Source organism: Protomyctophum parallelum (assembly GCF_964188405.1).
Source record: "Protomyctophum parallelum genome assembly, chromosome: 21".
NCBI classification, from domain to species: Eukaryota; Metazoa; Chordata; class Actinopteri; order Myctophiformes; family Myctophidae; genus Protomyctophum; species Protomyctophum parallelum.
Genome location: NC_139713.1, coordinates 34251923 through 34277353, shown reverse-complemented (window position 1 = coordinate 34277353; position 25431 = coordinate 34251923). Strand labels below are relative to the sequence as shown.

General features: G+C 43.7%; 1 protein-coding gene across 1 annotated transcript in view; it reads left to right on the top strand.

Annotated features, from left to right (window-relative positions):
• Window positions 1-25431, top strand: part of LOC310878956 (netrin receptor DCC-like) — a 122052-nt gene that overhangs the window by 49796 nt on the left and 46825 nt on the right. The window contains exons 3-9 of the mRNA XM_083793372.1: window positions 449-794; window positions 4436-4572; window positions 10105-10449; window positions 11856-12006; window positions 12649-12785; window positions 19032-19186; window positions 20058-20178. Of these exons, the coding sequence (XP_083649498.1) occupies window positions 449-794; window positions 4436-4572; window positions 10105-10449; window positions 11856-12006; window positions 12649-12785; window positions 19032-19186; window positions 20058-20178 (1392 nt within the window). The remainder of the gene's footprint in view (window positions 1-448; window positions 795-4435; window positions 4573-10104; window positions 10450-11855; window positions 12007-12648; window positions 12786-19031; window positions 19187-20057; window positions 20179-25431) is intronic.

Below are 25431 nucleotides of genomic sequence, written 5' to 3'. Positions count from 1 at the left end.
TTGTATTCTATGCAAGGTACATTCCACTCAAATGCTTATACTCTCAAACTTTGCATACTTGTAAAATTACATTCTACTCAAAAACGAATATACTTTTAGAGGAACAGTATTTGTTCTAGTTAAATTATATATTCTATTTTCTATAAACCCATTCTGACCGGGAACCCATTTTGGTGTCAGCATCATGTCGTGCTTTAGCTATTGAAAAATAGCAGATCTACAAGCTCATATCGCGCCACCGAGTGGCGCGATACGAGCTTGTAGGTCTGCTATTTTTGAAAAATCGAAGAGCGACTGTGACATTTTTAGAATCTGATCTCAGGTCAGAATGGGTTAATCAGACCAGTGCGTGTCCAGTGGAAACCTCGTACGAATCTGATCTCAGGTCAGAATGGGTTAAATCATATTCTAACTGTCCTCTCCTCTCTCCTCCCTCCATCCCATCCAGACGGCCGCAAGCAGACCTTCTATTCTTCCACGCCTTCGTCTCCTTTTCCCTCCGTCGCCGCCTCCTCTTCGTCGTCGTCGTCGTCGCCTCCGCCTCCTCCTCATCCTCCTTTCCTCAACGTGCGGTTCGTCGTGCGGCCGGTCGATGTCACGGTGATGCCGGGCGAGCCCTTCCGGCTGGACTGCCGGGTCTCGGTGGAGAACGCCACCCCCTCCTCCGCCTCTCCTCGCCGCCTGCCCAGCCCCTCCATATCCTGGAGGAAGGACGGCGTGCCGCTCGGAACGCTGGTGGACGACAGGCGACGGCAGCTGGCCAATGGGAGCCTCTTGATCCGGGACCAGCGGAGGTACAATTATTTAGTTTGGTTGTTTTGTTTGTTTGTTTGTTTATGCATGCCATCTAAAATATACCGGGTTTAGTAAGAACGCTATAGTTTCCATCCGTAGGCGCGAAAGCAGTGCGTTTTGAGCTCGCAGATGAGTTAGTCTTGCATCTGAATCCTGAAAAGTGACAGTTCCGGCCGGCCTCGGGGTCTAAATGGGTTCAAAGTTCAAACAACATCTTCCATTGAACGGCTCTCAACTCCAGTTTATAGCCTATGACACTCATAGGACTGTCGCTGACATCTTCAACGCAAACCAGACTCGGAGTCTTATCGCTTCTCAATATCAGGGGAAAGTGCGTCGCGTCGCCGGGGGAAATACTGTACATCACATCACCATGCCCTGCAGTTAATGTAAGATCGGCTGTCAATTATAATGACTGCATTACACTTACGTTTCACATCATATTCCGTCTAACAGACATGGATATGAATGATATCCACGAACGGTTCCTTGTGAGGCATACTGAAATACTTTCCGACTAAAGTTTAGGGTTCATTTGCAGGTTATAACCTTGCTCACAACGTGTTTGATATTTCCCCTATATGTTTAACCCATTCTGACCTGAGATCAGATTCATACGAGGTTTCCGCCGGACACACACTGGTCTGATGAACCCATTCTGACCTGAGATCAGATTCTAAAAATGTCAGTCGCTCTTCGATTTTTCAAAAAATAGCAGACCTACAAGCTCGTATCGCGCCACTCGGTGGCGCGATATGAGCTTGTAGATCTGCTATTTTTCAATAGCTAAAGCATAACATGATGCAAACACCAAAATGGATATAAAAACATATTAAAATGATATTAGCCTATGTTGTTGCTGTCGGGCTTATATATCCATATTTTCTTCTGTAAATTATTAACCCCATATTAGTTCGGCCATACTACAGCGTCACACTGAAGTAGTATTGTGAGCTCGTAGATCTGCTATTTTCGTACACATAATTATTTCGGGACCATTATCTATTTCCATTCAACCAAATCTATGCCAGACCTGCGCGGCTTCTCAGGATTCGTGCTTGCGACCTCCTTTTGCCAACACGAGAAGTCTCGGGTTTATTTAATGTAATTTAATCCAGAATTAACTCATTCTGACGGGGCACCCATTTTGGTGTCAGCATCATGTTATGCTTTAGCTATTTAAAAATAGCAGATCTACAAGCTCATATCGCGCCACCGAGTGGCGCGATACGAGCTTGTAGGTCTGCTATTTTTGAAAAATCGAAGAGCGACTGACATTTTTAGAATCTGATCTCAGGTCAGAATGGGTTAATCAGACCAGTGTGTGTCCGGCGGAAACATATGAATCTGATCTCAGGTCAGAATGGGTTAATAGTATTTCATTTACCGTTTTTAGCATCCATCGTCAGCCTCCGGTGGCTCCCATGGTGTGTAGTCATCGGATATCCAAAATGTCCTCGTGCATGCACACGCACGCGATCTAAAACATTTTAGGGCTAAGATTGAGATAAAGGACCATGTTTATAGAGCTTAAAGGACCTATAACATAAAATTCAACTTTTTCAATTTCTTTTGTGTTTTTGGGGCTCCCATGTGTGTTTTCTATCCCCACAAATAACCAATTTTGAACAATCAGGCCTTCATGTCATATGGGTGTTTTAATGGAAATTGCTCTCAGAAACAGCTCGACTGATTTTGGCCTCATCGTGATGTCATCAATGTCACCCTACTTTGTATAATTCCTCCTTTTCTTCAGTCTTCAGTTGTAAATTTGCATTTCCACTTTGTTTACAATGTCCACCATTGTTGATTTTCCAAGCTGGCATGGAATGGAAACAAGCCTGGTTTTATCTAGCATCAGTATTATAATGACTAAAATATTAAATAATCTGCATATCAGCACCCCCACCACCTCAGGACATTGTGGTACTGCAGCTAAAACTGCTTTCAAAGTCCAGAAAGAATTGACAAGGCCTGGTTATATCAGAGTGGTGATTGAGGCTCAAACCATTAGAAATAACTTTGAGGGACATAGACAATATGATTATTAAATATTAAAAGCAGTTTTTAAATGCATGTTATTTGCACTTTAATAAAACATTAATTTGAGGTCACGGTATGCATAATAATAGTTCGAGGGGCAGATCATGGCCGTGAGCGAGCCTAGTGCGACAATGGATGCATTCTCTGGCACTAGCCTCACGTTGCCGCATATGGTGATGGGAGGGAATGTGTTAATCCAATGTATTTGATTCCTGGATTCTATTCTATTAACCCACTCTGACCTGAGATCAGATTCATACGAGGTTTCCACCGGACACACACTGGTCTGATGAACCCATTCTGACTTGAGATCAGATTCTAGAAATGTCAGTCGTTCTCCGATTTTTCAAAAATAGCAGACCTACAAGCTCGTATCGCGCCACTCGGTGGCGCGATATGAGCTTGTAGATCTGCTATTTTTCAATAGCTAAAGCATAACATGATGCTGACACCAAAATGGGTGCCCGTTCAGAATGGGCTAACCCACTATAAGAGCTGAAGCCAATTCTACAAATGCCTTCTAGATCAGTATAGTTTCTCACACTTTCAAGATTTTTCAAAAATGTAAAACAATAGCAGATGTATACAAGCTCGCACATCTGCTATTTTCGAATAGCCAGCGCAAAAAAATCTAATTCCCGGTTTGAATGGGTTCAACTCAATATCTGCATCACTTAGTTAATTTACAAGAAATCTATACGATTAGAGAACGTATAAGAATTGTTATTTCGGGTCAATGTTTGCCTGTTATCTCTCCAAATGGTACCAACGTCAATACAGCATGGATTCTGTGGACAAAATCTTATCCAAAGATAACAAAACATTGTTTAAAAACCACTGGTCTACACCATTGCTTCCCAACCTTTTTATACTGAAGTACCACCTCAGAAAAGATTTGGCTCTCCAAATACCACCATAAAAACTGATGTTAAAATACTGGAGCGTAATACCTGCCCTTTTTGCTCCATTCCTAAAAGCCAATAATGCTGCTGCTCTGACAAAACGAGTCACTAATCAGCACAACTGATCACGAATCCGTTCTTAAATCTTCTATTAAAGGGACACTTCACCCTTTTTGCAAAAAAATATATGCTAATGACGTTTAGAAGCTTTAGAACACTTTCCTGGGGGTCTTTATGTATGTAATATATGGTTTTAGATATTTTAGATTGTAGCAGTGAGCACAGTGTCTCTGATGTCATGGACACTGGTCTCACTACTTTCCTGGACTACAATTCCCATGATTCTTTGGTGCACTGCTCCTCCTTGCGGATAGGGGGAGAGCTGTCTTACTGAGTACACATGTAGTCCGGGAAGGAAGTGAGCCCAGTGTCCATGACATCAGAGACACCGGGCTCACTGCTACAATCTAAAATATCTAAAACCATATATTACACACATAAAGACCCCCAGGAAAGTGTTCTAAAGCTTCTTAAACGCCATTAACATATATCTTTTTGCAAAAAGTGTGAAGTGTCCCTTTAACGGCTTAGGTGTGCTGTCATGCTCATTTTCAGCACGGATGGGGATAGCCTATTTCAACTCTGCACCAATAAATGGTAGTATATTTTCTACTCCACTGTTTTCTGTATTCCAGACCACACCAGGAGGTCCAGCAGAGGCCGTTTGCGGACCACCAGAGGCCAGAGCCATACCAGGGCAGGTACCAGTGCCTGGTCTCCCTGGACGGAGTGGGAACAGTGGTCAGTCGCACGGCCAGGGTCACTGTGAAGAGTGAGTTATTAGGTTCCATTATTATGTGCTATTATTGTGCTCTATTGGATTACCTTCTATTACATTCTATTGCCGCCTAAAGCAACTGCAGATGCATGGTTGTGTGGAGAGAAAGAGAGAGAGAGGCACCCTTCTCTCTCTCTATTTTTCCATTTGTCTCTCTCGCCCTCTCTCCAACCAATAAATTCAACCAATCATAGACAAGTATTCCCTGAAGACCTGTTCAAATTAATTAGAGAGAGGAGAGGAGTGGAGGGGAGATCTCTCCTCTCCTATCTTTCCATTCTTGCTGACTAAGTCGCAAACGTCAGTTTTGGTGGAGGGAAAGAGAGAGAGAGAGAGAGATAGAGAGAGAGAGGGGGGGGGGGGGGTGGAGGAGGAGGAGGGAGGGAGAGTAGTTATATCCAATGCTAATCACCTTTGTGCTCGGACAATAATATGCTGAGTCAGAAGTGCACATGCATGCGTGCGCGCGCACACACACGCACGCACGCACACACACACACACACACACACACACACACACACACACACACACACACACACACACACACACACACACACACAGATGCATTTTGATTATTAGTGTAGTTGCCACCCAACCACGTCAGTAGGCTAGTGAAAAAAATATTATTATTATAATTGTTGTTGTTGCCATTATAATTACCATTATATAGCCTACTATCATTATAGTCGCTGATGTTTGATACTTCCCTTAGGAGAAACCATGCACTGTGGTTATGGTTGCTTTATGGTTTGTGTGAAACCATAAAACCTTTAAGGGTTTAACCCATTCTGACCTGAGATCAGATTCATATACGAGGTTTCCACTGGGACACACACTGGTCTGATGAACCCATTCTGACCTGAGATCAGATTCTAGAAATGTCAGTCGCTCTTCGATTTTTCAAAAATAGCAGACCTACAAGCTCGTAGCGCGACACTCGGTGGCGCGATATGAGCTTGTAGATCTGCTATTTTTAAATAGCTAAAGTATGACATGATGCTGACACCAAAATGGGTGCCCGGTCAGAATGGGTTAAGGGTTTATGGTTTCTCACAAACCACACTTAATAATTACTACCATGCTCTCATGGTGGTGCTATAACATGCGCACTTCACATCTTTCACCTTTAAAGCAGCTGCGAGTGATCTTTTCTTGTTAAACAGCTCTATAGCATAGCTCTATAGCAGTGGTTTTCAACCAGTGGTCCTTGAAGGGATTCCAGGTGGTCCCCAGCTAAATGATGGAGAGTTACCAAATGGACGCTTTTATAGATCTTTAACTCTTGAGAGCGTAAACTGAAACCATTGGTTTCATTCTACACAAAAATAATTCTACACAATTAGAGAAGGTTATTTTGATCAACATTTGCCTGTACCACATCAATACATCATGGAACGACAACAACAAAGGCTAAATGTCATCAAATGGTGGTCCGAGGCTCAAATGCAGAATAAAAAAAAGGAATACACTTATCACATTACTCCATTGATCTCGTAAGGAAGAATGTTGTAAATGTGGTTTTGAAGTTAATTTGAAATGGCAGAAAAGCGAGTTAGACATTATGAGGGCCAATACCACCGGCAGAAATGGCATGACTCATGGCGAGCCAACGAAGGGAAAATAATAGTAATCCATTTAGATTCTGTGACTTTGACTTAATATAGTGATATGTTCGTGTTAAAACAAGGATTTTTATGTATGGTATTTTCTGATGACTTTATCCAGCAGGAAAATACATTTCAATTGTTCAACTTCAATTTCATAGTTCAATTTGTTTTTCTGATTTTTCTTTTTCATCACTTCCAAATTATTCCAAACTAGAAAAAGTGCCCTTCTGGGCACAGGTCTCCACCAGGATAGGAATGTAGGACATTGCAGCTTGCCTTCATCTGGTGGTTGGATAAAAGGGCAACAAAAGTAAACTAGGGAGTTGGCATACAAAGTTATCCACAGATCCGTGCAGTTAGAGGTAAAAACACTTTTCGGCCAGTTATAGCGCCACCTTGAGGCTGAGTTGAAATTGTTCATGTGGCATTTTCGTCCTCGGCTAGTGGGAATGTGCGTGCACAATTTCACGGAAATCACGCGATGTGTTCATGATTTGCAGCATTTTGTTTGAAACTGAGCACTCCTGTGAACTTTGGAAGCCAATCTTAACCAATCAGGATGGAGTCTGAGAAATCTGAAAGACCGGTTTCGTTGAATGGCTCTAGAGAGACTGTGTACCAATTTGCGCGATGTTTGGACAAAATCTGTAGGTGTACTGTGCAAAAACTTGTTTTGCACAAAGCGGCCTCCTGGTGGCGTTATAACAGGCCGTTCTGGAAAGTTTGGGGCAGAGGTTCATCGTTGGCATCCAGGAGTGCGTGTGCAAAATTTGGCATCGACCGGGTTAACGGTGGCTGAGATTAGCTGCTCACGGACACACACACACACACACACACACACACGGACGGACGGACACACGGACGGACGGACGGAGTGCAAAACATACTCTCCCCCCATGCCTTCGGCCTGGTGGAGACAATAATGGACCTTGAAAAGGGTTGAAAACCAATGCTCTGTACTGATCATTGCTATAGAGCGTCGCAATGGAAATTAATCCCAATGCATTTTTCCCATAGGCATTTCAAAACGTATTTATTTAAAGACCTTTTAAGCGTCGTACGAAGCCAACTCTTGTCGTGACAAATCATGACGACACACACAATATTTTGGACCAAACAAATAATTACGAAAAACAACAAAAAAAGTGTTGTATATAACCTGCTGTTTTTTTCTACTTTCTAATTCTTTGTTTGGCCCGAAGAATTGTGTGTGTTGTCATGATTTGTCACGACAAGAGTTGGCTTCGTACGACGCTTAAAAGGTCTTTAAATAAATACGTTTTGAAATGCCTATGGGAAAAATGCATTGGGACCAGGGGGGCAGTCAGCCAGATATTTCGTGAAGCCTCATTTGAAATCGGTAGTTCATATAATGGCCTGTTGTGGCGCTGGACTGGACCCAAAAAGCCCCATAGCTCCATAGAGGCCCATGTATTTTGGCCCAACTTCACCTAGACTGTATTACCTTAATAAACATGGTCATGAATACTTTCTTCTTCCAGTCACTAGTTTAAAGTCTCATTTCTAATGTCATAATATTCTTTTTGGAAAATTATGGTCCCATTAATTAAAATAATGACCATAAAGTCGCGTATGTTCTGAGGGGCGAGGCTACCGTTACCGTCTATGATCGGGATTCCCCTCCCACTCAAGAGTCTTCTCCTCCCACTCGAGTCAAAAACAAAAACAACGGAGAAGAAGGGGGGAAGTCCCGCCTCTTTGTCTGGGCAGCCAATGGCCAGCTGGACCCAAACGGAGCCAGCCAATGGCCAGCTGGTCCAAAACGGATCTAGAAAGATGGCGATTTACAGTGCATTAGAATGCAAGGGATTTCAGGCTTCATTTTACGTTCATGTTAGACCCGGGGAACGCTTTGTCCATATTTTTTACAGTCTATGATTGGGATTCATTTCCTGGGCCACTCGTTGTTCTGAAAGGGGGAGGGACTGCGACGCTCTATAGTGTCTGTTCAGCACCAAGGCTCCCCGTCTCTCCAACTCTTCAGTAAACAGAAGTATAGATTCACAGGTCGCGATACCAATTTCATCCAATCAGGAGAAATAACAAAAATTACTCAATAATTACCAGGCCGAATTCATGGGGGGAGAGTATGTTTTGCACTCCGTCTGCCGTCCGTGTGTGTGTGTGTGTGTGTGTGTGTGTGTGTGTGTGTGTCCGTGAGCAGCTAATCTCGGCCACCGTTAACCCGGTCGATGCCAAATTTTGCACACACACTCCCTGGATGCCAACGATGAACCTCTGCCCCAAACTTTCCAGAACGGCCTGTTATAGCGCCACCAGGAGGCCGCTTTGTGCAAAAAAAGTTTTTGCACAGTACACCTACAGATTTTGTCCAAACATCACGCAAATTGGTACACAGTCTCTCTAGAGCCATTCAACAAAACCGGTCTTTCAGATTTCTCAGACTCCATCCTGATTTACTTTTGTTTTATCCAACCACCAGATGAAGGCAAGCTGCAATGTCCTACATTCCTATCCTGGTGGAGACCTGTGCCCAGAAGGGCACTTTTTCTAGTTTGGAATAATTTGGAAGTGATGAAAAAGAAAAAATCAGAAAAAACAAATTGAACTATGAAATCGAAGTTGAACAATTGAAATGTATTTTCCTGCTGGATAAAGTCATCAGAAAACACCACACATAAAAATAAACTTGTTTTAACACGAACATATCACTATATTAAGTCAAAGTCACAGAATCTAAATGGATTACTATTATTTTCCCTTCGTTGGCTCGCCATGAGTCATGCCATTTCTGCCGGTGGTATTGGCCCTCATAATGTCTAACTCGCTTTTCTGCCATTTCAAATTAACTTCAAAACCACATTTACAACATTCTTCCTTACGAGATCAATGGAGTAATGTGATAAGTGTCTTCCTGAGCAAGACACTTAACCTATAACTGCTCCCCAGGCGCTGCACGGATAGCGCTCAAAGATAATGGGCAAATGCAGAGGACACAAAAATACCCCAAAGGAGTGTGGACCAAATTATATATAATAGCATATATCAAACTGTGTTTAGATATATATATTTTTTTTACTTTAAAAATTTATCCCACGATTTTTGTAACGCTTTTTTTTCCACCCGGTGTCTTATTGCCTCAGCCTGGGGAGAGCAACATGTTCTGACCTGAGATCAGATTAAAAAAATGTCAGTCGTTCTTCGATTTTTCAAAAATAGCAGACCTACAAGCTTGTATCGCGCCACTCGGTGGCGCGATATGAGCTTGTAGATCTGCTATTTTTCAATAGATAAAGCATAACATGATGCCGACACCAAAATGGGTGCCCGTTCAGAATGGTTAAGGAACACGTTATTCCAACCAGCTCCTTTCCCCAACATCAGGCCAAGGGGGAGGCAGTGTAGAGACCATGGATTACTTTTATTATTTTATTTTCAATTACGTTTTGCTCCTACTAAAACTGTTGTGAATAATGAACACATTGACCCAAGATTTCAATTGGGGAAATTGGGGGCCGGGAACCCCTTTTGGTGTTTTAAACATTATGTTATGCTTTAGTTGTTGAAAAATAGAAGATCTATAAGCGATCATAGCGCGGCACCGAGTCCCGCGCTACCCGAGCTTGTACTATAGGTCTGCTATTTTGAAAAATCGTAAAAATGTGGCGCAAATCTTTGTATATATATTCTGTCACAGCAAACATTTCTCACACACAACACAGAGGGTGAAAACATAAGGGAGGACACACACAGGCACATTGTTTTGAATTGAGGTTTCATTGTGAAAGAGAGATGGACACACATGTTATCCATTCGGCATCCCTGTAGAACTCATTGAAATGAAGCGGAAGTTGATTGAAGAAACCAAATGGTAACTCAGTTTTTCTCTTCTCTGCTCTTCTCTCTGCTCTCCTCCATTCCTCCCCTCTTCCCCAGCTCCTCTCCTCCTCTCCTATGTCGCCGATGCCTCTGTCTCCTCGTACGTCGACGACATTGCCATCCTCCGATGCCTCGTCGGCCAATCGGCTCGTCCCGTGGCCGTGCGCTGGCAGAGGTGGAGTATCCGCGGAGATGATGGCCCATCCCCCGTGCCCACCGAGCTTGACTCCACCCCCTTGACCTTGGACCCCAAAGCCCGCCTGATTGTCCTGCCGTCTGGAATGCTTCAGGTGTCCCGGGTTCGACACGAGGACAACGGCAGATACCGCTGCCTGGCGGAGGCTAATGCTAATGCAAATGCTAACGCTGGAAAGACAGAGGTGGAGTTACGGGTGCTTCCTGGTGAGTACATTTAAAAGGACTTTCTTCTAACGTCTCACATTTGTCGATGGCAAATGTGAGACGTGTGGGGACAAGATTTAGCGGACATTTGACCTCATTTCTCCTTTCATTGTCAATGAAAGACGTGTGAAGGCAAAAGCTAGGGGGGGCTATAGCGCCCCTCAAATATGAGTTCCGACCCCCGAGCAGTAGAGATCATACCTGTACAAAACCTGACGACCCGAGGCTCGCTCTTCTTGTTGTTGTCTGTCACTCTGCTATACTTCCTTACTAAAGTCACGTGACGCAAAGCACGCCTTCCTTAAAACATTTAAAAACAACTAAAACATTTCAGGTGACTAAAACTGAAAGTTTCATTCCAAAGTCTATCCAACTATAGATCCCGTAGAAACCGGAGCGTTGCCACAGCGAAAATGCCTTTGGGGAAAACACGAAAAGTCAACTTCCTCACTCCCTCCACCACATTATGGCTAATGTCCATGTACACATTCATATCATTCATTTTTAGTAGGATGCGTGTTCCACCTCACTACACATGTTGGGCACTGCTGCTTACCACGGTGTAATAAGATGCATTACCGGGCTGTGAATCACTTACCCTTCATTGCACTCTGTGTGCTTTAGCCCATTCTGACCTGAGATCAGATTCATACGCGGTTTCCACTGGACACACACTGGTTCTGATTAACCCATTCTGACCTGAGATCAGATTCTGGAAATGTCAGTCGCTCTTCGATTTTTCAAAAATAGCAGACCTACAAGCTCGTATCGCGCCACTCGGTGGCGCGATATGAGCTTGTAGATCTGCTATTTTTCAATAGATAAAGCATAACATGATGCTGACACCAAAATGGGTGCCCGGTCAGAATGGATTAGTCAGCTGGCCATCCATGAGTGCCCGTAGGCGGTTTTTATTGGGTCAATGTTCATCTATAAATCATTGGTCAGCTCCCCTTTTACTTTGGTTCATAACTATTACATGAAACCCATCTTAGAGCTTATGATCACTGCTTACATACTGAGTTTGGGAAAAGAGCCTTCGTGTACTCTGCTACTAGCCTGCATGGAAACCCTGCAAAAGCAATTACACATATATTTTTAAAATGTCAGATCTGTAACCTCACTCATTCACAGTTGTGATTCGTCCCTCGCTACTTCCCTCCGAAGTAGTGAGGGACGAATCGGGGGCCTAGTAAAGCAAATATGCGGCGGGGTTTATCACTAGAGGCATTTTTTTTACTTGCCCCTTGGAAATGGAGGTTCCACAGACATCATGCCAGGCTACTTGTCCCTGGTTAGCGACACATTTTGGGCACCGCTCGGCTTTGCACACACACAGTAAACAGATAGTGTCATTAATTGTACTAATGTTACCAATCAACCAATCACATCAATACCCTCTGTAGAACCGGGCGTGGCCAGAAGACTGCAGTTCCTCCAGCGGCCAATCCGAACCTCGGCTCGCCTCGGCTCGGACGTTGTCCTGGAATGCTCCGCCTCCGGTTTCCCCACGCCTTCCTTCCATTGGCTGAAAGGAGACGAGGTCATCGAGAGCAGGTTTGTCTGGATTCACCAATGGTGCACACAGTAAAGAAGGACATTTACTTGAGTACTTATATACGAGTATTTGTGTTTTTGGATACTTCACGTCCAAAGACTGCTTTTTCAATGCGATATGACACGTTGCAAGCCTGCATATCTACTATTTTCACTATTTATTTTCGGTACTTTTTTTGCATACTAGTATTTGTAAAAGAAAGTATGTACTGTAACTCTTTGACAGAGCAACTTTCACTTGTATCTGAATAATTTATGACCAGTATATCTATACGTTCTCTTCTCTTCTCTTCTCTTCTCTTCTCTTCTCTTCTCTTCTCTTCTCTTCTCTTCTCTTCTCTTCTCTTCTCTTCTCTTCTCTTCTCTTCTCTTCTCTTCTCTTCTCTTCTCTTCTCTTCTCTTCTCTTCTCTCCTCTCCTCTCCTCTCCTCTCCTCTCCTCTCCTCTCCTCTCCTCTCCTCTCCTCTCCTCTCCTCTCCTCTCCTCTCCTCTCCTCTCCTCTCCTCTCCTCTCCTCTCCTCTCCTCTCCTCTCCTCTCCTCTCCTCTCCTCTCCTCTCCTCTCCTCTCCTCTCCTCTCCTCTCCTCTCCTCTCCTCTCCTCTTCTCTTCTCTCTCTCTCTCTCTCTCTCTCTCTCTCTCTCAGGTCTAAAAAGTATGTGTTGCTAGGCGGAAGCAACCTCCTCATCTCCACGGTGACCGTTGACGACGGCGACGCGTACACGTGCTTTGCGACCAACAGGAACCAGAACATTTCCTCTTCCTGTCGGCTGGACGTTTTGGGTGAGACGCGTACTTAGAAGAAAGGGTCTTTTTTTGCACATCTATACGGACAGGTTTGTCCGTCTACGGACAGGTTTGTCCATCTACGGCCAGGTTTGTCCATCTACAGGACAGGTTTGTCCGTCTACGGACAGGTTTGTCCATCTATACGGACAGGTTTGTCCATCTACGGCCAGGCGCGTCCGAGTTATGAACTTGAAGGGCAAAAAATGTCGCTCGTCACTCGATTGATCGAAACGTCGTATCCCTATGAAACCATTTAGAACTGAGACCAGATCCTCACAGTTTTCTGAAAAACCTATTCTATATCCCATTCTGACCTGAGATCAGATTCACACGAGGTTTCCGCCGGACACACACTGGTCTGATGAACCCCATTCTGACCAGATTCTAAAAATGTCAGTCGTTCTTTCGATTTTTTCAAAAATAGCAGACCTACAAGCTCGTATCGCGCCACTCGGTGGCGTGCTATGAGCTTGTAGATCTGCTATTTTTCAATAGCTAAAGCATGACATGATGCCGACACCAAAATGGGTGCCCGTTCAGAATGGGCTATATCAGTGGTTCTCAAACTATTTCATATCAAAAACATGAGGAGTGTGCTCTTTTTGGTTTGATCTTCGGGCTAGACCCATGAGGACACCTTGGAGGTCTTCTTTTTTTTTGTTGAGGTATTGAAGTCACATAAACACACTCTGGAGATCTTCAAATTTAATTGGAGGGCCTTAAACGGCGTAATTAAATCTGACTGGCGGTAATTAAACGAGGTCCTTTACTTAATCGGCGTCCTCTCGGTTCAGTGGCTGCGCTTAACGATATGAATGCATATCCTTCTTCTGCTCCTCTGCCTGTCATTTGAGGTCATTAAATGTGAATTATTATTATTATTATTATTATTATTATTATTAACTAATTCGGCACCACAGCGCCATCTGGTGGTTGGCTCAGGGCGCCACACATATAACGCTATAGGCAAGACTCTTAACTCTTTTTTTGCCAACTACGTGAATATATCCGTACCTCCCCCCTTTACACCATATATGAAGCGGTTAGGCCGAATATCAGCTTTTCACATTGGTCCGGTTGCGAGGCGACGCCTCCATCACCCCCAGCACAAGGGTCTTTGCACTCGGCCCCCATTTTTCCTCCAGTCAAAGTAGGATTTTCAAAGCCTCATAACTCGGAACTCTATCATGGTTAAAATTGAGGTTGAAGTTACAATGGGTTTGTATAGGAAGGGGGGCGGCTAAAATGAATTTCAAATATCTAAATACTGAGTGGAGCAATTTAAAAACTGTCTGGGGTGTTCACATAAGCCTGCGAGTAGATGAAATATCCTTTTAATGGGATAGCACTCCACCAGGTGTGGCACCATGCAGGACACCCGATGGAGATGTTTCACTCAAATCTTTATTAGAAGTCCTTGTATGTAGGTTTATGTAGGTCCGTACAGAGGTCGTTGAACAGGAATTTAAATTACATTTAATAGAGTAATTTAAACTGAATTTAAATCAGTTAATTCAATATAGTTTAAATTCCTCTCCTCTCCTCTCCTCTCCTCTCCTCTCCTCTCCTCTCCTCTCCTCTCCTCTCCTCTCCTCTCCTCTCCTCTCCTCTCCTCTCCTCTCCTCTCCTCTCCTCTCCTCTCCTCTCCTCTCCTCTCCTCTCCTCTCCTCTCCTTTCTTCTCAAGCGTTTCTGGATTAAGTTGATAATCTCCCCTGTAATCCGGGATTACAGAGAGATTATCTGACAAACAGACGTGTTAGCTTGATTTGATTTGTGTGCAAAGGACGGACAGACAGACAGACAGACAGACAGACACAGACACAGACACAGACACAGACACAGACACAGACACAGACACACAGACAGACAGACAGACAGACAGACAGACAGACAGACAGACAGACAGACAGACAGACAGACAGACAGACAGACAGACAGACAGACAGACAGACAGGTAAAGTGAGCGCATTAGCACCGTCTAGTTAGCACTTTCTGATTTAGTCTTAGTCTAGTCTTAGTCGACAAAAAAACAAAATATGTATAGTTTTTAAATCTATTATTATATAGTCAACCAAATGAACACTGCTACTGTAGGCTATATACGCTGGTGCTGTATGCGTTGCTGATTGCCTACTGGCCTGGCTACCCGGTTTTGATAGGTTTTGATTTTAGTTTTAGTCATAGTCTTATGAATAGTTTTCATTTAGTTTTAGTCACATTTTAGACACCTGGAATGTTTTAGCTAGCTTTAGTCGACTAAATGTCATAAGATTTCAGTCGTCTAAAGCTTTATGCCGTTGTAATGGCTGATTTTACACTTGCTAGCCGATCTACAAGCTCACAACGGGCTACAGTGTGACACGTTGTGAGCTTGTATATCTGCTTTAGCTAAGCCCCACCCTCTCCCACTTAGACACTTTCCAGCTGGGCTCATTCATTCCAATGTAAATATCATGGATTTTACACATCAAATATACTGGTTCATTTTGGAACCAGACCTTCAAAAATCTCTCCCAAATCCGTCAACAAGGCCTGCCATATGCACTGGAAAAATATCTGCGTGGCATTTCTTTTTTTAAAACAATGTTTAATCATGTAGGAAAACTATTGGTGGAGAGGTTTGTCTAACGCTCTAACCCATGTTATGCTTAGCTGTAATTGGACCATAGCAGTTTGGGGAGGGGCTTAGCTATAGGTCAACTGTAAAATGTCTTGTCTTTTATTTATACTGGATCTCTTGTCCACTAGTCCCTTCCATTACATTTTAGTCTAGTTTTTGTTTGTTGACGAAATTGTCAATGTAAGTCTTAGTTGTAGTCATCGAATATTTTTTTGTCATTGCGAATGCAATGAGCACTAACTATGAGACCCTGCAGATTACCCCGCTGTTACACCACGCGCCCGCCACCAGAGGGCGCAGCTGTATCACACAAAACACACGCACTCACACACACACACACACACACACACACACACACACACACACACACACACACACACACACACACACACACACACACAACTTAACTTAAAAAAATCTTAAAAAACAAAAAAACTTAACTTAAAAAAAAACTTTAAAAACACTTAACTTAAAAAAACTTAACTTAAAAAACACAAAAAAGAGAACTTTAAAAAGAACCTTAAAAAAGTATGTAATTTATTCTAATTGTTATTTCCATTTACGAGCTGCGTTCGCTTCCCGCGTTTGCGCGTCTTACTTGTAGTATTAGTATCAACACTGCATACTCGCCATATAGGTCCCGGGCGGGTTCGCCTCCCGGCCGAGGCTACACTAGTACGCCTTACTAGTGGATCATAAGTTCTCACATATTAACATTTACTCACATGTTACTATTGGTTCATAAAGCTTAGAATAAAGCATTGCGCTGCATCAGTCTGGGAGGTGTCTGCTGTCTGAAGCCATGCAGAGTCAGAACTACGGCAAGTCTGCTACAAAACTCTCACATCAAAGCGGAAGACTTTTCTGTTTGCCGCTGGCTTTTTACTATACAGTATAAGGTTTGGGATTCAGTGGCTTTCATTCTTCCCCTATAATTCTTCAGTTGTATTTTAACTTTTTATATATTTTTTTATTCAATTATTTAGAAGGAGTTTATTTTTGCGCCGCCTTAATGCTCTTAAAGGGAAACCCAATTCCCGATATTGAACCTAAATCCGCTTTGATGTGCTGTGAGGAAATCATAATATACAGTATAGTGTTCCCCCCCCCCCCACTATTAGCCCATTCTGACCGGGCACCCATTTTGGTGTCAGCATCATGTTATGCTTTAGCTATTTAAAAATAGCAGATCTACAAGCTCATATCGCGCCACCGAGTGGCGCGATACGAGCTTGTAGGTCTGCTATTTTTGAAAAATCGAAGAGCGACTGACATTTTTTTAATCTGATCTCAGGTCAGAATGGGTTCATCAGACCAGTGTGTGTCCGGCGGAAACCTCGTATGAATCTGATCTCAGGTCAGAATGGGTTAGGCCTATACTCTAGTCTATTCTATTATGCTCTCACATCAGATCAACAGAATAGGTTCAACATTGGCAGAACTTCTCCTTATTGCCTTAACGTTTGATGTTTTAAGTTTTAACCCATTTTGGACTGAGGTCGATTAAAAAAAAGGCTTCTAAATCCAACAAAAAAAATCTGAAAAACCTATGTTTCTATGTCAGTGGTGCTCAACCTTTTTCATATCAAGGATCCCCCAGAATTATCTCTATTGGGCCACGGACCCCCATCTCAAAATATGTAGTTCCACAGAGACCCCCCAGAAGCAAATATTTTAGTTAAAAATGTTCGCTCTGAAATATATATTCAATGATTTGCGCCACATTTTAACGACTTTTCAAAAATAGCAGACCTACAAGCTCGTAGCGCACCACTCGGTGGCGCGCTACGAGCTGAATGGAAGATGTCAGTTTGGTTCTAGGACAGGGGATTTCAACTGTTTGTGAACGAGGGACCACCACCCTGACTTAGAATCAACCTGTTGTGTTGGGAGTGGGATATATGGGGCTAAGATCGGTGCTCTTGTGTACAGTACATGCATCCCACTGTTTCTCAACCAATGGTCCATTCATGATGACTACTACTAATTCCTAATAATAATGATTCAACCGTTCACTGTTTCTCAAAGTGGAAAGAAAAATCCAAATCCTACATTACTAAATGAATGGTGAGGGACACCGCTCAGTCACCTTGGCAACTGATGCGCTTTCACCCATCAAGACGCCTGGGGCAGACATATACGCACGCACGCACGCACACACACACACACACACGCACACACACACATACAGTAAGTGCTCATGTACTATAGCTGCAGTAATATAGTTGCTGTCGGGGTGGAAACCTCATACTGTATGTCCAACATTTTCAGGATTAAGATAATTTTTTTAGAGCTTGTAGATCGGCTATTTTTTCTACTTTTGCGTGACACTGTAGTATGACGAAGTATAGGGCGTTCATTTTACGAAAAAAACATGAAACGTTAAAACATGGAGATGCAAGATGTCTGTACTGTATGTGGCCGTTAGGCACCTCCGGCCAACCACGTGGCCAGGTCCAATCTTCATTAAATCTAATTGGTTGGTAATTGGAAGCGTCCCCTTTGACTTTACACGGAGAGGTTCAGGATTAGCATCATCCTTCATGCTTTATTTTTGAGGACATTATGGAAAGAGGCTTTTTATGTGGGAAGTAGTAGCAGTATAGCAATACAGTCCTTTATGTGGGAAGTAGTAGCAGTATAGCAATACAGTCCTTTATCCCATTCTGAACGGGCACCCATTTTGGTGTTAGCATCATGTTATGCTTTAGCTATTGAAAAATAGCAGATCTACAAGCTCATATCGCGCCACCGAGTGGCGCGATATGGCGCTTGTAGGTCTGCTATTTTTGAAAAATCGAAGCGCGACTGACATTTCTAGAATCTGATCTCAGGTCAGAATAGGTTAATCAGACCAGTGGGTGTCCAGTGGAAACCTCGTATGAATCTGATCTCAGGTCAGGAGGGGTTAAGTGGGGAGTATAGTAGCAGTATAGCAATACAGACCTTTATGTGGGGAGTAGTAGCAGTATAGCAATATAGTCCTTTTACACTGTGTGTTACTGTATACGTTCACACCCACGCACGCACGCACGCACGCACACACACACAGACGCATGCATGCACACACACACACACACACACACACACACACACACACACACACACACACACACACACACACACACACGCGCTCTCAGACATTTTCATATGAACCCTCTAAATCACAAGTAGCCTATTGTATTTGGCTGCAGACATGATGTGCCAAGTGCCAACAGCCCCATGCACAAGAAAAGATTTGTGTTACTTAAAACCTAATTCAAAATTATTCAGCTTCATTAAAGAATATCCTAGATTTTGGGAAATAGCAGATCTATAAGCTCACAATGTGTCGGATCGGCTATTTTTGGATATCCAAAGTATAATATATAGGGTTAAAGTGGTTAAATAGATTTTTATGCTATATTTACAGATAGCTAGGGGACCCCTGGGAGTCCCCATATACCCCACTTTAAGAACCACTGCATCAACAAACCAAGTGTGCAGGCAATCATGCAAGGTGTCTTACTCAAGGAACAATTCGCCACAAAGACATTGGGAGCTGGAGTGTGTTGTAAATCTCTCTCTCTCTCTCTCTCTCTCTCTCTCTCTGTCTCTCTCTCCCTCCATCTCTCCCCAGTCCCGCCTCAGTTCCTCTCATATCCTAGCAACACGTTCGCCTCCATCGCGTCTGACGTCGAGCTGGACTGCGGCGCCGTTGGCAACCCGGCGCCGAGGGTTCATTGGCTGAAAAACGGGGAGGAGGTCATTCCCAGCGATTACTTCCAGATCATGGTGAGCTTTTTAGTCTTAACACATTCTGACCTGAGATCAGATTCATACGAGGTTTCCACTGGACACACACTGGTCTGACGAACCCATTCTGACCTGAGATCAGATTCTAAAAATGTCAGTCGATTTTTCAAAAATAGCAGACCTACAAGCTCGTATCGCGCCACTCGGTGGCGCGATATGAGCTTGTAGATCTGCTATTTTTCAATAGCTAAAGCATGACATGATGCCGACACCAAAATGGGTGCCCCGTCAGAATGGGCTAATCTAGATGCATCTCACTTGTCTGCATTATTACTGCACAATATGGCAACATGTGTTGCCATATAATGGTTAATACAAGCAGTCAGATATACATAATTGAACTGTTTTTTTTTTAGGGGTCTGGCAACGCGAAACTAGTAGTAATATAATGCAGTACTCAGTGGTTTTCAACCTTTTTTCATATCAAGGCCCATTATTTATTCAGCATTTGAGCCACGTTCCATGCTGTAGTATAGGAGATAACAGGCAAACGACCAGAATGACAATTCTTCTACATTCTCTAATGGTGCAGTAGACTTCTTGTACATTAAGTCTTAAGAGCGTAACATTAAACCAAATGGACCCGGGAAAGGGCCCATCTGGTTTCATTTTACACTCTCAAGAGTTAAAGATACATAAGTGTTAATGGTATATAAGGGTCCATTTGGTTACCAACTCTCCATCATTTAGCTGGGGGACCACCTGGAAACCCCCGCAAGGACTGCACTGGTTGAAAACCACTAGATTAAAGTATTGCAGACTGATGGATCTCATATGAAAACTGCTAAACGGCATTATCTCTCTCTCTCTCTCCATTGCTCCATCCATATACCTCCCTGTCGTCCAATAGGACGGAAGCAATCTCCACATCCTGGGTTTGGTCCAATCAGACGAGGGCTTCTACCAGTGCGTCGCGGAGAACGAGGCCGGCGATGCCGTGGCGACGGCCCAACTCATCCTCCGAGAACCTGGTACTACCTGATAGTACACAGTACTCTATCCTATATATACACTGTACCTGGTACTACCTGATAGTACACAGTACTTTATAGTATATATATACACTGTGTACACAGTAAATGTAAATAGTAAATGTTGCATTTATCCAAGGCGCTTTACATACAGTAGATTGTGCATTACATTCACCCATTCAAACACACATTCACACACTGATGCCAGAGGAGACCATGCAAGGCACCAACCTGCACATTGGGAGCAATTAGGGGTTCAGTCTTCAGTCTTGCTCAAGGACACTTTGACACTAACTCTGGGGGTAGCCCGGGTTCGAACTGGCAACCTTGCGGTTCCCATCCGGTCACTCTACCCCATAACCACTGCCAACCACAGTACTCATAGTATGCACTATAATGATACACGCACGCACGCACGCACGCACGCACGCACGCACGCACGCACGCACGCACGCACGCACGCACGCACGGCACGAAAAAGGTTGAAAACCACTGAGTACTGCATTATATACTAGTATATTGTATATTATATACTAGTTTCGTGTTGCCGGACCCCTCAAAAAACAGTTCAATTATGTATCTGACTTAGTCCATGGGCCTGACCCCAGATTTTCACTTTTCGGTACCACTCAGGGTGACGAAGGTTACTCATATTTTTTTCAAAGATCTATGTCTGTAGATGATATTTTGGTATGATAGACCTTCCAGAGTGGTAGCTAAATCATAGTTATCACCTCATGAAGTATGCCTGCCCCTTCAAGAAATTGCATTTCAGATACTGGTACATATCCTGCTTTAGACTTGTGTAAAGGACATCTGTCAATGTTTCACAACATTGTATCTGGTATCATTTTAAAGGGGACAATGTAATCTTTCATTCAAGATAAAATGTGAACCTTTCTGACCAATATAGAGGTTACTAGAACTCCTCGAACTGTCAAAAGTTTGGCGAAAAATAAAATTTTCGCCTAAATGATATACTATCTTTTAGCTCTGTGTCATCTAGGAGCAACAGGGACACAACATTCTATAACTAGAAAAAGTGCCCTTCTGGGCACAGGTCTCCACCAGGTTATCCACAGATCCGTGCAGTTAGAGGTAAAAACACTTTTGGGCCAGTTATAGCGCCACCTTGAGGCTGAGTTGAAATTGTTCATGTGGCATTTCGTCCTCGGCCTAGTGGGAATGTGCGTGCACAATTTCACGGAAATCACGCGATGTGTTCATGATTTGCAGCATTTTGTTTGAAACTGAGCACTCCTGTGAACTTTGGAAGCCAATCTTAACCAATCAGGATGGAGTCTGAGAAATCTGAAAGACCCGTTTCGTTGAATGGCTCTAGAGAGACTGTGTACTAATTTGCGTGATGTTTGGACAAAATCTGTAGGTGTACTGTGAAAAAACTTGTTTTGCACAAAGCGGCCTCCTGGTGGCGCTATAACAGGCCGTTCTGGAAAGTTTGGGGCAGAGGTTCATCGTTGGCATCCAGGGAGTGTGTGTGCAAAATTTGGCATCGACCGGGTTAACGGTGGCCGAGATTAGCTGTTCACGGACACACGGACGGACGGACGGACACACGGACGGACGAAGTGCAAAACATACTCTCCCCACATGCCTTCGGCCTGGTGGAGACAATAACTGCTTGTGGCTCTGGCTCCATGGACAGTGACACTGTCCATGGAGCCAGAGTGAACCATAGACATAGAAAGGTAGACGCCTCTCAAGGGAGTTATAGTTAGTGCTTAGTCCGCGTTAGTTCTTCACAGAATCTTGAAGAGCTCTAATTCAGGTAACACAGCAGCAACCAGTAACAATGAAACACAGGGCAGGAGTCATGGCTACTTGTACACTTTCTGAAAATAGCAGATATACAAGCTGTGTTGTGAGCTTGTAGATCTGCTATTTTCAGCATGCAACCGAGTGTAAAATGACTTATACTGGATCTCTTGTGCACTAACAGTCCCTTCCTAACATTTTAGCCTAGTTTTTATTTGTTGACGAACTTTAGCCTATTTAGCCTTAGTTTTAGTCGTCTTAGCTTAGTTTTCATTTAGTTTCCGTCTAGTGTTTGTCAGTGAAAAAAGGTAGTCGACGGACATTTTTCGTCAGTCAACGAAATCAACACGGCTGCTAAGAGCAAAAGTGTCAAGAGCCATTGATCATGGGTTTTAATCAGCTGTGTGGAGGGAGATAAATAGGCAGATTAATATAATATGACACTTTGTGATCCTTTCCGGGCGGTGTTCTCGACTTCCTGCATTATTATTGACTGACATAGATCACTCAAATGAATTGAACGAATGACAACAAGTGATGCCCCGTAATTAACACAAGGCCTCGGGGGAATCACCCGTGGCTAAATTTAGTTTTATAGTTGGCCGAGGAGGTCCCCAGGGTTGTACACTTTGTCCCCTCCTTGTTTCCATCTGCGCCAAATCTCGTTCTGATCTACAACAAGGTCACAATGCATCGCAGTAGGACGTGTTGTTGTGAGCCGGTTGATTGCCTTTTCTCCTAACCCATTCTGACCTGAGATCAGATTCATAGGAGGTTTCCACTGGACACACACTGGTCTGATTAACCCATTCTGACCTGAGATCAGATTCTAAAAATGTGAGTCGTTCTCGATTTTTCAAAAAATAGCAGACCTACAAGCTCGTATCGCGCCACTCGGTATGAGCTTGTAGATCTGCTATTTTTCAATAGCTAAAGCATAACATGATGCTAACACCAAAACGGGTGCCCGTTCAGAATGGGCTGATGACTGTTTGCCCCAGAATATGGATGCTATAGGGTTTGCCCCAGAATATGGATGCTAGGGTGCATGTGGTTAAGAGGAATGAAATTCATTCTAATACACTTGAATACATTGTCTTTCATAGACTGTATAGACTAACAAAAATGTAAAATTAAGCCTGATAACATACCACAAGGTATGTTGGAGGCCGTATTTCTGAACACTCAGGCCTATTTTTGCATCAATCACCCAAAGCAGACTTTAGTTTGAAGAAACTACATATTCATAATATGCTCACTAATGGAAACATAATATTTAACGAATCCAACCGATTTATTTAGCGCTGTTGGCTACATTTCCCGAGCAATGTACAAAACAATTAGGCTACTTGGCTACAGGCAGCCATTAACTTGACATTTTGTGTAAGGTGGTACAATTTTGGAAGGTCTGGGGAAAGGCTTTGGCCCGAAGCGTTACCACCTTTAAGTAAAGAAATATTTGGGAGCTGAAATTGGTCGGTGTGCAGACTATTTTATTCTTACTCGACTGTCTTTTGTTCCGGCACCCAGCCTTTAGGTAATTGGATGTGCGATTGTGCGTGTCTTCCGGGTGTTTGTCCATGCCTCTTTTGCTACTAGGTCAGGTGGTGCTTGTCCCTCTGGTACCGTTGAGTACCACTTTACAGAATGTGAGAATATGAACATGTTGTTTTATGTTGTGATGTTGGACCCAGGAAGGATAGTGACTGTGGCAGCCGGAAGCTAACGGGGATCTGAATTAGTGTTGTTTTTGACAGCAAATTATTTTATTTAGTTTTAGTCATAGCCTTTTGAATAATTTTCATTTAGTTTCAGTCACATTTTATTCACCTGGAATGTTTTAGCGTTAGTCTAGTTCTTTTAGTTGACTAAATATCACAAGATTTTTAGTCAAATCTACAGTTGATTTAGTCGACTAATGTGTAATTTGTCAATATATCATAGTTTAACCCATTCTGAACGGGCACCCATTTTGGTGTTGGCATCATGTTATGCTTTAGCTATTGAAAAATAGCAGATCTACAAGCTCATATCGCGCCACCGAGTGGCGCGATACGAGCTTGTAGGTCTGCTATTTTTGAAAAATTGAAGAGCGACTGACATTTTTTTAATCTGATCTCAGGTCAGAATGGGTTCATCAGACCAGTGCGTGTCTGGCGGAAACCTCGTATGAATCTGATCTCAGGTCAGAATGGGTTAAGTCATCATGGCTTAGTTTTTATTTCGTTTTTATTCAGTTTTCCTCAGTGTAAAACCGTAGTTGACGACCATTTTTCGTCATAGTTTTAGTTGATCCGAATGAAGGATGAATAATGAAGTTTGGAGTTTGGCTTCAAACCAAAACACTGGTTTCATGACAGCAGGCCTAGAACGGTATAGAACGTTAGGTTACATCATAACCTTCGTTCTCTCAGGGAACAGGCTATCTCTCCGCACTGTTGTACTTTCCAAACGTATTGGGGGGGATATTTGACCCCCCGCTCGGGTCAGATGATGCATCTTGAATGTACTCCGTTGTATTGCTAATGTAAGGCACCAGTGCTATAACCACTGAGTCACTGTGACAGCTGTGGAAAGAGCTGTGGCCAGTTCAGAGCCACCCGGGGACCAGATTGTCATGCTCCACCCCCCCCCCCCCCGGTCACTGAGGAAGGGGTGGGAGGAGAGCGCGACCAGACCACCCCCCAGAGGAGGGTCATCTCTGCCCCCGAGAGAAGACGTTGTGGACGTATAGGCCGTGGCCACCGCCATGCTGTCGGTTCCGATCGGTCTTGTCGGCGGCGCACGACCCGGAAGAGGGCAAACTTTTCCTTTCGGCGCCAGCACATTTCACGTGCTGTGCTTGTCCTGCCTCGGGCCCATTTAGTGGCCCCTATAGTGGGCCGCTGACTCACAGCCCCCCGGCCTTCTTAGCGGCGACACATCTGCTGACACCAGCTGGCTTGGGAAACACGGGCGCAGCACCTCATACCCGCGGAGAGGGCCCTTAACCCATTCTGACCTGAGATCAGATTCATACGAGGTTTCCGCCGGACACACACTGGTCTGATGAACCCATTCTGACCTGAGATCAGATTCTAAAAAATGTCAGTCGTTCTTCGATTTTTCAAAAAATAGCAGACCTACAAGCTCGTATCGCGCCACTCGGTGGCGCGATATGAGCTTGTAGATCTGCTATTTTTCAATAGCTAAAGCATAACATGATGCTGACACCAAAATGGGTGCCCGTTCAGAATGGTATAAGGTGCCATGAGGAAAATACAGTAGCAAAAGGACATCGGGGTCAGATCCGAACCTGCATGGTGCCAGCTGCCATAATAGGGTACGGCGCTGTGTCAGGTGAGCACAGACACCTCACGCAGAGTCTCACCCATAACATGGGAGAGGCAGGGACGTCCAGATGGCCTGCTCCCTCTCTCCGTGGTCAGCCCCTTTCACTTGCCTAATTGTGGCTGTTCTGGAGCCCCGCTACTGTAT